This window comes from Miniopterus schreibersii, assembly GCF_964146895.1.
Source record: "Miniopterus schreibersii genome assembly, chromosome: 16".
In the NCBI taxonomy this organism is placed as follows: domain Eukaryota; kingdom Metazoa; phylum Chordata; class Mammalia; order Chiroptera; family Miniopteridae; genus Miniopterus; species Miniopterus schreibersii.
In genome coordinates this window covers 28,949,341-28,962,087 of record NC_138116.1, presented here as the reverse complement: position 1 = coordinate 28,962,087, position 12,747 = coordinate 28,949,341, and the positions used below count along the sequence as shown (strand labels likewise).

The window sequence follows — 12,747 nt, the reverse complement described above, 5'->3', positions numbered from 1 at the left end:
CTGAACATTAAAACACACACACACACACACACACACACACACACACACACACAAACCTATTTGAAAGAAGAGCCTCTACCTAGTTTAGAAATATTTTACTTCTCTAATTTTTTTTTTTAATTCATAGAGGCAAATTCTCCAATCACCTCTTAATCCACTCAAAGGATAAAGGATGCACGAGTCATATAAACCACATCATGATTCTTTCTGCCAATATAACAAATCTTAACACTTTCTCCAATAGACAATGAGCCCTCAAATTAGACCCACCCACCCTTTCTTATCAGTGAAAAACTTACTTCTGTGTCCAGACAATCTGGTTTCAAATGTCCTTCTGTCCATCAGAATTTGAGAGAAATTTACTCCAGTCTGACCTACTGTAAAGCTGCAAGAGTGATGTCATTAAAACCAAGAGTAGATTACTATCAGTGGTATAAACAACTACAAACAGCAGTCTGAAGGAAGGACAAACCTCTCAATATGTCAAGCTATGGATGTTTCCTTACCTTATCTACTCAGTGCTACCCATCACCAGTGAAATTCATTTTTGGTTGAAGATTTTCAAAGACAAAGTTATTAAAAGGAATAGTTATGAAGGGCAGAGAGGATTCAAAACATATGGAGAACAAAAACCTAGAAGAATGAATCTAGGAGAGGAATACCAGAGAATTCTGTTTCTGAGTACTTTTTATGGCAGCTAAGAAGAGACAAAATAAAATGGTCCATTTTAAGGGATCTGCCTTCTCTGTCCAGGTATTAGGTCTGTTATATGTCAATTATAAAGCTGGGGGGGGGGGGAGAGGAAGACCTGCCAGAGTGCCTTATCCATTTGTTCACAGTTCCCACTTTCTAATATTTATGGAATGAATGTTCTATATGCATGGACCCACCAACAGATATCAGATACTGCCTAACGTTTTGTGGAAAAATAAGAATACACCTGGAAATATTGAAAATATATTTATTCTACTAATAGGTAATTCATCTTTATGGATTGAAAGAGGAAGGACTAGTTAAAATGTCTTATTGTATGAAAATTAGAAGTTCCAGATCAGTCTTCCAAACTCCTTTTTTGGGGGGAGAGGAGGGCAAAACAGTTGTTTCTACTTAGGAAAATTTGGTTAAGCCCTGGCTGGTGTGGCTTAGTTGGTTGGAAGTTGTCCCGTGCACCAAAAGGTTGCCAGTTCAATTCCGAGGCAGGGCACATGCCTGGGTTGTGGGCTGAATTCCCAGTAGGAGGTGTGTAGGAGGCTGCCCATTGATGTTTAGCTCTCACATCGATGTTTCTCCCCTTCCCCCCGCCACAACAACAACAACAAAAATCAATAAAAAAAATTTAGAAAGTTTTTCTTAATATCTCTATTGTAAAACTGATTTACCTGGTATTATACTTGTTCGAAAATTGTTAATCATCTTCACTGCACCATGAGCTCCTTCAGGATAACAACAATGGCTATTGTGCTTTACACTACCTGCTGGTACATCTTCCCTGAGGGTAAAGTTCTAAAGTTAGGGCATAAAACAAACATCAAATATCACAAAAAACCATCTGGGAAGATGCTATGTTGGGACTAATATATCAAGCTCTCATTAAGTTCAACAGTATTGTGTTCTCTGGTATTGGAACAGAGTGCTGTTTTCTTTGATCGCACCCCATATGAAACAGACGTCTTGTGTTAAAGTACCACTCTCAACACCAGTTTGGTGAAATGCTCTCACTATGGGAAGCCTATAGGAGCTGAAATTACCTGAGGGAATAAATAGCACATTCTTGATTCCTAGCTCATGCTCACTCTGGAAAATAACCTAAATGAATGGAAATAAGCTAATTAAATGATCTCTCTCTCTCTCTCTCTCTCTCTCTCTCTCTCTAGATCATGTTTAAGAATCATGCTGCAAGTTTACAATAGCTAAGATCTGGAAGCAGCCCAAGTGCCCGTCAGTAGGTGAGTGGATAAAAAAAGCTGTGGGACATACACACCATGGAATACTACGCAGCTGTAAAGAAGAAGGATCTTGTACCCTTTGGGACAGTATGGATGGACCTGGAGGAAATTATGCTAAGTGAAATAAGCCAGGCAGAGAAAGACAAACATCACACGATCTTGCTTATATGTGGAATCTAAAGAACTTAATAAACTGATGAACAGAATAGATTCAATGACATGGAAGCATAAATCAGACTGATGAATGTCAGAAGGATGGAGGAGGGCAGGTGGGTGGAGGGGCAGAGAGTAACCAAAGAATTTATATGCATATATGCACAACCCAAGGACACGGACAATGGTGGGGAGAGGGACTGGGGAGGGGGATGGGATGGGGTGGAACAGGTCATTGGGGAGAAAAAGGGACATCTGTAATATTTTAAACAAAAAGAAAAGAAAAAAAAGAAAAAAAAAGAACTGTGCTGCATATGCTTCAGTTTAAATGCATGACTCTGACTCTTAAGTTCAAAAACTCATTGTTCAAAAAATGAATGAAGCAGAGTTTGGGTGATTAAGCTCAAGGCTCTGGCATACAGCCTTAAACTTTTGACATCTCATTTTGAATCCTGCCCTTTCCAGTGCTGCTGTGTCAGAATGAAAATAAAGTTAGAACATTTTGCCTAAAATATGATATAGTCTGAGTTTCTTAAAGCTTAAACAGATGATGAAATAGGTCTTGAGGTTTTAAAAAATTTGTCGATCAATCACAGTTAATTTGGTTGTCAAAAATCATTTATGATGGATTTACATGAAGAGCATGAACATGATTATGGAGAACGTGGTCTCCATTTAAAGAGCTGATAAGTACAGGAGTAAGCAACTTCCTTCTCTCCTACCCCTTTCTCAGGCTATGGTTGGTTCCAGGGCTAATCCTCTAAAGACCTCTCCTTTAAAAATAAAGACATACCAGAAACTAATTCCATAGTCTCTTATCTTTGCCTGATCTAGCAGCCTTCCCAACAATCCCAATCGCACCAGAGATGACACAGCTGTTTTATATTTACATATTCATACTGATAATCACTCCAACATTCATACGTATAGTCAAAAATTATACAAGTAAAAACAAGAACACTGAAGTTTAGGTTTGAAAGATTTTTCCAACTGTAGACAGCTAATTACTGTGAAAGCAACAAATGTCAATTTTTAAACCTGAAAGTAAAAAAATAAAAAAGTAAAACATTTAAGTAAATGGTATATCAGAGGGTACCATACATATTTAATGGCAATGTCTTTTATTTAAACATTTATAAACAATTTTTGGGAAAGGAATTTTATACATTCTGCTAGTTAATGAAATGAGCGAAAATCAGTTACCAAGAGCTACTATACTACCTATGCCACTCGTGGTTTTTAAATCATAACTGTGCTAACTTTTCTTTTGCTCTGCAAGTATTTAAAATAATAATGAATCAAGTATCTCCCAGGTTCAATTAAATTATGTTCAATAATAAGTGACTGAGAACTCCTAGCTTATAGAAGCACACATAGGATTTTTAAAGGAATGACAAACCCAAGTACACAAAACTAATACCTGATATATAATTCATGCTTCAACTATAAGACAGAAAATGTATATATAATGAACTAGTTAAGTGTTCAGTGAAGAGAATCTAAGTATATTTGGCACTTATTAAATATACCCATATTCGCCAATTCTCTTATATGAAAATATTCTTTCCCCACAGAAGGCCTATATTCAATAAAGGGTTAACGCAGCAGATCTGGACTACCCAAATCCTACACATTCCACAAGTCTTTAGGACTGGTCCCTGACTGGCTCCTGGGAAATAACCTTTGTGCCCCTGCAATATCCTGTCTCATAAGAGTATCTCAGTATACCCAAGGCTTTGGCCACATCACACAGTTTATGCTAACAATGTGATTTATGGTATACACCTGCTTTTGTTCGCTTGGGGCCTTGGTCGAGCCATATTAATTTAAACTCTGGGTGGGGAGAAGGGTGGAGGGCTGGAGACTGAGTAGCTAAGATCAGTTCCTTGGGTGCTCTCTGCCTACCTACTGACCTCCAATAAAAGCCCTAGCCTCCAAGGCTCAGGTGAGCCTTCCTGGTTGACAATATTGCCTGTGTTGTCATACACTGTTGCTGGGGGAATTAAGCACTCCCTGTGCAATTCCAACAGGAGAGAACAACTAGAACTTTGTGCCTGGTTTCTCCTGAACTCTGCCTTATGTACCTTTTTCCTTTGCTGATTTTAATCTCTAATCATGAGTAAAACAGCTTTCCTGGGTTCTCTTGAGAACTTTCCAGCAAATCACCGAACCTGAGGGTGATCATGGGGACTCCTGACACAGCCTATAATACTGTAAAATTCTTATTTACTAAAAAGGATTTCTTCTAATTTCAAGGTTTGGTGTCAGCAACTTTACTTCCAAAGAGGTATAGATAGTAGTACACACTCATAGGAATGTTTTTAGTATGTGGATTTCCTTCCCACCATTGAAGTTTTTCCTCAGCTGCTACTACTGACAAATAGTTGAGGAGAAAAGAGCTTTCTCAATTCTTCTATCTTTAGGTTAATTTTGTTCTTTTAAAAAAAAGGGTGTGTCAGAGCCATTTGGCATGACCCAAGATCTCAGGTACAAAGACACTCTTCCAGCCAGGAGTCAGTCAAAGGCCAGTCCCTTCTTTGGAATGTGCAGGGTTGGAGTACCCCAAGTCCACTGAATTAACCCTTTACAAAGAGATTAATTCCATAAGAGACTCATGGGTTAAAATATCATCAAGGATTACAGCATTCAATAGCTTCTGGTTTATTGATCAAAACATCCCAATGTTGATTAGTGACAATTCAATCACCTTACACGGTTTCCCAATTCCCTAGTCACTTTAGTGGTTCTCTTTCCCTTTGGGAAGTTCTTAATTGTTCTGAGTTATCAAGGAAATTATCAAAGATAACTGTCTAGTATGGAATTACCTACCACCTACGTAAGAATGAGATTTTCGTTTAGCGCACTGCTCAATCAGAAAAAGCTTCTTGCTATTATATTGGTTTCCATTCTGAGTCACAGGCCTATTGCTAATAAAAAGCCTTGAGTGAATAATGGTGCTATCATGAGCTCACTGAATTAAAGATTTAGGATTTCCTGTCTTTCACTTAAAGCTTTACCAAGTTAAGTACAGAATGATAGGTAAACGGTGATGTTTGGCCTGGGAATGTCAGATGGCCTAACTTATGTCTTAATTTTTTCCATGCATAGTCCCAGGAGCTATTACCAGGCATTATTATACAGTTTATTATCCATGATACCTAACACACTATTTTTACATGTTAACTGTAGTAGTAATAGGAGAATATTAAAGTCTCTATTCTGAGAGAATCATATATGTAGGGGCTGAAATCAAGACTATACAGTCAGACTGCCTGGAATTGAACCTTAATCCCAACACTTACTAGGGCTATAATCTTGGTCAAGTTTTTTGTTTTAATCTTCTGTGCAATTCCCTCTTCTGTTAAATGGGAATAATCACAATACGTCCCCCAGATGGCTGTTATAGGGATTAAATAAACTCATATATGTAAAGAACTTAGAATTGTGCCTTGCATCTGACAGAAACTTAACGTTAAGTGACGGGCATGACCATGACCATGGCCATTATTCCAAAGAACTTGGAACATTTAACTTACATCATCTCTTTAATTTTCACCTTACCCCAAGAGGTAGAAAAAAGGACAATATTACAGTTAAGTAAAATATTTGCTCAGAAGTCCTGTTTTGTGGTATCACCAATCAGGATATATTGATCAGACTAAGCTCTGTCAGATACTTGGGATTTAAAAATTACCTGGTTCCAGGTACTCAACCATTTCTGCAGGGATGAGATTTAATACCTTTCAAGGCATGAACCCCAAAAGGTGCTAGAAGAACAAGTTAATTAAAAAATTGTCCCCTTCTTTCACATTCCCTGGTTAGGATACATTTCTTCAAAATAGTCAATGTGTGGAGGTTGGAGTATGTCAAGGGCAGAGAGTACCTGAGAAAAAGGAAAAAAAAGTAAAATTTAGAGAACTAAAAATGAAACAACATATGACATAAATGCAAGTAAATACTATTAACACTTCAATGATTTAAGGCTTAGCTACAACTGCCCACTGAGATTTAACTAAATTTATCAGTCAAGAGACTCAGATGGGTTTGTAAACTTACTATCTAAAAGATAATTCTACCTAAACCAAATGAGAGGCAACTGGGTTATACTACATGCTATCAGATCTCCTGCATAGGACAGTATTAGAAAGAAATGTCCTATTTTTAATAATTGGTATTGCTCTAAGAGCATGAAGAGCCATACCTGCCATTCATTCCTTTATGCCTCTGTTCAAAAAATGTTTAATAAGTGTATTCTACCTGGCAGGCATGTGGCAGGCTCTTGCATTATAAGAACAAAACTGATATTCCTGCTCTCATGACTAGGGAAGAGGAAGGCATTAAACAATAAACAAATAGCAAATGACATTTATTATTATGAAGGGAAAAAGAGGAGTGGGGAGGAAAAGCTCCCCTGAGGTAACACTGCTCTAAGAGTGGAGGGCTGAATAGAAGTTGGTCAGGCAAATGTAAGTCATCAAGGCAAGGAAGAACCAGGACGATTCTAGAAGCAGAAATGCCAGTGCTCATGGAACACAGTGGGTGGGAGGAAAACAGGCTGGGATAAAACAGAAGAGAAAGGCAAGGGATAATCACATAAAATTTATTTAAATTATATTAAGCATTTTGAATTTTATTCCAAGTCCCCAAAAAAGTCATGAGGGTGGGAAAAAGACTTTAAGGCATCTGAAATTCAAGTCCTTTATAAAAAAAGCCATCAAAACATGACAAATAGACCTACTTCTCGTACCAGCTGTCTAGCTACTCTTTTAAGTCCCAACTATGATGTCACATTTAAGAATTCATTACCTTGCTAATGAAAAATACCAGGCTCAAAGGATATGGAAGACATTATTCAATAGGAAGTAAACTGTGTGGTAGTACAAGTTCGATTTTTCTGATCTGGGGCTTAGTGTATTAAGAAAAAAATTTTTTTTTTATTATGGAGAATTTCAAACACATAAAAGTGGGCAGAAGAGTATAAAAAATACTCATGTAATTATGTAAATACTCATGTAAACCTAGTAGTTATCTGCACATGGCCATTCTTGTTTCATCTATATCCTCTGCTCTCCCTGTGTAATTGTGAAGCAAATACTAGGTTTATTTCAGCCATGCATCAGTCAGTATTTCTAAAAGATAAAAACTTAAAAAAAACACAATTATCAGTTATAAAAATTTGATGTTTTTATTTTATTTTTTGAACTGAATTAATATCAGTTTGTTAAGAATAAAAACAAAGAAATGACCAATCCACTGCATATGCATGCATAATGTTTCTTAATACCACCAAATATGCATTGCTCAACTTTCCCATTTTCTTTCTTTTTTTTTTTTAAAGTCAGGAGCTAAATAAGATTTACATATTATGGTTGATTTATGTCTTTTAAGTTTTTTTAAAAAATGGTTTTCATATATATATATATATATATATATATATATATATATATATATATTGATTTCAGAGAGAGGAAGGGAGAGAAGAGAAACATCAATGATGAGAGAATCATTGATCCACTGCCTCCTGCACCCCCCCTACTGGGGATTGAGCCCGCAACCCAAGCATGTGCCCTGAAAAGGAATCGAACTGCAATCTCCTGGATCATAGGGTGATGCTCAACTGCTGAGCCACACCAGCCGGGCTATGTCTTTTAAATTTTAACCTACAGATTTCTCCTTCATCTCCTTTTCTTTCCCCCTTGCATTTACATGTGGAAGAAAACTTGTTCATTTTAAAGGTTATTCTTTTTTCAGCCAAGCATTTGTCACTTTAAAATTTTAAATTAAACTAAAACCTTCTGTAATGAAGCCTTCACCCACTTTAAAACTAGTTAAACATAAAGGTTTTAAAATAGTTTAGATGTTTATTATGAAGAATATCTATCTTTCCTTTTGAATTAAAATGTTTATACTTAAGAAAAATAACAGATTTTCCAGTTTCTTGAAAGAATCATTTTAAAAATTATTTCATTTCTATTATTTAAAAAAGCCTATAATTAGCTAGTGTCAAAAATACACGTAATTTCATTTCTTATTATGTGATAGAACAATTTTTAACGTGAGTATTTGATGCCTGAGGAAGGCAGTTAGAAATTAATGTTTTACTTGACATCTTTCGGACTCTAAACTCTGTATCTGAACAACATACATCCTGTCTTGCAGGAAAACAGAATGCAATGAGTGACGGCATCCATTAGACAAAGCTATTTCATACTTCAAATCTATCTGCTATAATTAGAGGTTACCTAGAGGAAAGTGACAACCATACATTTAAACCCTGATAGAGAAGAATGAGGCTTTTTGTAGAAAAGCCATACAAAACAGGGCTAGACATTTGCGCTCAAGCATTTAGCTGTGATTGTTAGCTTCAAAGGTGAAATATTTTAAACTCTGTAAGGAATTTTTTAACAGCCTATTGTTTTTTACTCCTGTTCTTTCTACCTCAAAATGTTATCAGAGGATGGCATTCCATAGTGTTTCAAGGTGGCACAAACAGAGCTAAGACCACTAGAAATGATGCAGGAATCTCAGAAGTGAGAAGAAACAGTAGCAGAGCTTTAACCTCCATACTTCATGTCTGGTTTCCTATTTATTTAAATAGCCTGAGTCCCTCTAAAACCCCACTATTATTTGTGGGAATAACCTACGTGTGATTAACCTTATGTTGTAATTATAGCAGGATGCTTGTAAAGAGTCGAAAGTATCCCAAAATACCATCAATCCTTTGAAGGATCTCAAATACAAAAAAAAGTAGGAATACCTGTCTAATTAAAAAACGAACTAAAGTTTAAAAAAATGGTCATTACCAAACAGTGTTTCAGCAGATTTCTCAAATCTCTTACAAACTGGACAAAAGCTGAGATGATAGCTGCTTTTTAGAATTTTAACCTCTGTGATATTAGAAGATTCATTGTAAATTGGTTACACGATGAGTAAGTGGCTCATTTTTTTAGTCAGCCCTTTATCAATAAAACAATTGAGAATAATCTCAATCCCAAAAATAAAGGCCAGAAATTTAACTGTTCACAGAACTGAGTTAAATCCCATGTTTGGCAAAGGAGCTGCTCCCTCCTTATTCTCTCACTCCCCTAAGAGATTTTAAGTTCTTAAGGTAGGGACTATGTTATTACTATTACTTTTATAGTTGTAACATATAGTAAAGTACACAAATCCTAAGTGTATAGTAATTCAATTTATTTTTACACACACAAAGTATGTAACAGGACAAATTTTTATTCCATGGTTAAAATCCAGATCAAGAAATTAAGCATTTCAACAACCCCAGAAGGCCTCGTTGCCTCTTTCCAGTCAAAACCCATTCCTGCTCAGAGATTACCACTATTCTCAATTCCATCACCACAGATTAGTTTTGCCTGTCTTTGAACTTTATACAAAATGAATCACAGAGTCTTCTGTGTATGGCTTCTTTCATTTACTGTTACACCTGGGAGATTCATGGTTTGGATTACATTGACCACACAGCTCATTCTGGGGAGAACAAGCCTATCAATCAGCCACCCATGTTGATGTGGCTGGGGGCGCCTTTTCACTGCTGTGGAGCACACCATTACATGAATGGAATGCAACACGATGTACTTACCCAGGGTGCTGCTGATAAACACACCCCCCCAATTGCTAGGTATTATGAATAAAACTGCTATGAACATTCATGTACAGGCCATTCGGTGGATATATGCAATCATTTGTCTTAAGTATATCAAGGAGTAGAACTGCTGGGTCACAGGGTAGGTGTATATTTAGCTTCAGCAGGAATCCAGTTTTCCTAAGTGGTTTTACAAATTTACACGTTCACCAGCAATGATAAGCATTTCAGTTGATTCACAGCCTTGCCAACACTGGGTGTTGTCAGGCTTTTTTATTTCAGCCATTTTGGTGGGTATACAGTAGTATCTCATTGTAGTTTTAATTTACATTTCTTTAACAACTAAAGACTTCGAACACTTTGTCATATGCTCATTAGCCATCTGATTACCTTCTTTTGTGAAATTCTTAAGTCTTTTACTGATGGACAAAACTCTCAATTTGTAGAAGCTCTGTATAAGATATATGCTTAGATACAGAATTTATAGTCTGAAAAATGTCAAGTAAATATTTATTTCTAATGGTCTTTCTCAAATGTTAAATATTTATTTAAAAAATTGTTCTATCACATAATATATTCTGGAAACAAGTTTTTTTGCTGGATATATGTCTGAGGTCTGTCTTTTCATTCTAACTTTTGATGAGCATTAACCCTTAATGTTAATGATGTCCAGTTTAATCATCTTTTTTTTCAATGGTGAATGCTTTTCTTGTTCAACTAAGACATCTTTGCTTATCTCAAAGTCATTAAGATATTTTCTATGTCTTATTAAAGAAGCTTTATCATTTTCTCTTTTATATTTAAGTCTGTGATCCATTTTGAATTAATTTGTGTATACACTGTGAAGTGGAGGTTTTTCATATGGATATAATTGATTTCTGTTTACTGAAATGTCCATCCATTCCCCACTGGATTGCAGTAGTGGCCTCTCTCGTAAATCATACGTGTATGTCAGTTTATAGACTCTCTATTCTGTTCCATTAATCTATTTGTCTATCCTTGTGCTGCCTTGATTACCGTGGCTTCATATGTCTCAATACCTGGAAGTGTGAATCTCCAACTTTGTTCAACTTCTGCAAGATTGTCTTGAATTACTTTAAGCCTATTCGATTTCCGTAGAATTTAGTATGTTTGTAAATTTACACACACACACACACACACACACACAACTCTGCTGAGATTTTGGTTGGGATAACACTGAATATACAGTTCAATTTGGGGAAAACATATCTATTAACTATGAGTTTCTCAATCCATGAACATGAGAGAGGGTATTATTTTAAATGCATCAAGAATTTGCCCACTACCACAAATTTTAGGCACAGAGCAAACAAAACCAAATTCACTCAAAGGTAACCTAACCTACAGCATCCTTTGCCTTTTTACACTCCTTAGCAGAAGCGCTAGCATTAATAATGTCTATAGCCAAACACATGTCTGCACTTAGAGAAGGGTCCTATTGGTCCCATGTTGGTATGATTCTTTGTTCTACTTATGAACCCAAAGAGGCCTTGTTTGAGTTAGGTGAGACTACACAAAGGAAAACGAATGATCCTTCTTTGCCTCCATTATCTCCTCTTTGCATCCTCTCATCTTCTCTAGAGTACTCCAGAACTAAAAGACTGGGAAAAGGTATCTCCAAGAGAGAGATCACTGAGGTTATCATTCTAGACCCAGAGATTTCTCTTTTTCTAGCACTTTCAGTCATTCATTTATTCTTTAAATAGATTGCCTACTGAGTGTTTGGCACTATTGCCTAAGGAAAAAAAAAAGCCCACAACCTGTACTATAAGGGGTTCTTAGCAGGAATCAATGGCTCCCAAGGGGGCTCTGACTGGGCTTTAGAGGACTAGTGAAAGCCTAAATGACATAAAATTGTGTGTATGTGCATTTTTCCAAGAAAGGGTTCACAGCTTTCATCAGATTTTCAAAGGAGTACAAGATTGAAAAAAAATGAATCATCTCTTTTCCATGCTGATATGACAATTGTGTGTGTGTACACGTTTGCACAAGAGCACAGGTGGATAAAGTAAAGAATATTTTGCCAGGTTTTGTAATAGCTCATATTCTGACTAGACACTAGTGATAAGCCTAAACAATATAAATCTTTACAAAGGTTAAAACCATTTCCGTCTTCCTAATATTACATCAAGGTAAACCTATCCTTTAAGATGATCAACAGCCTGTACTTTTAAGGGGGGAAAAAGTGTGTGTATGTGTGTGTGTGTATATCTCAGTCAGATCACCTGAAATCAATGAATCTGATATAGTGACTTTGTAGGTTCTGTTCAAAAGAAAACACAAAGCCTCCTAGGGTTTTGTAGCTGTTCTGACACACAAAAACCCATCCAAATCAAAATCCAACCTTCCTACAACAGCCAGGTTAATCTTTCCAAATGTCATTTTCACCATGACATTCCTTTCTTCTCCTTCTACTCAATCAAATCTTAATCTCAGAAGACTCATCTTAAAGTTTACCTTCTCCATGTTTAAAGCATCTTTAAGCTTCTAAGTCCACAAAACAATTTGTACCTTCTCCTTAATATTATGGTACTTGTCCACCAGCATTCACCTGAGAAGCTTAAAAAAATGTAGCTACCTGGGCCTCAACCCCAGAGATGCCAATGTAGTAGGTCTGGATGAGACCCATGAATCTGCATTTTTAAGGCTCACTCGTGATTCTAAAATACTTCTAGGTTTGGTTTCCTGTTTTTTGGTATGCATAGAACACAGAATGTCCTGTAGTAACGTTTAACCATGCAGGCAGTCTTCCCATAGCACCGTTATCATAGTATTTACCACATTACTAAACTCCTTGAGGGTAGAAACCCCTAGAAGCTAATGTAGTTTAGGAATATAGCATGTGTACAATAAAAGTTTACCAAATTAATGAATATGGGTTCTGAAGCATGGCAGATTTAGACTCTAATCCTGTGCCACCTTCACCTTGGGCAAGTTACTTAATTCTAAGCTTTGGTTTACTCCATCCTTGTCATCCTGACAAGCCATATGTGACAAAATTTTTAAGGTTTAAATGAGTTAATGTAT

At 36.4% G+C, this 12,747-nt stretch overlaps 1 protein-coding gene across 1 annotated transcript in view; it reads right to left on the bottom strand.

Annotated features, from left to right (window-relative positions):
* Positions 1-12,747, bottom strand: part of NLK (nemo like kinase) — a 122,037-nt gene that overhangs the window by 41,929 nt on the left and 67,361 nt on the right. Inside the window, exon 3 of the mRNA XM_081115787.1 lies at positions 5,927-5,982. Within this exon, the coding sequence (XP_080971913.1) occupies positions 5,927-5,982 (56 nt within the window). The remainder of the gene's footprint in view (positions 1-5,926; positions 5,983-12,747) is intronic.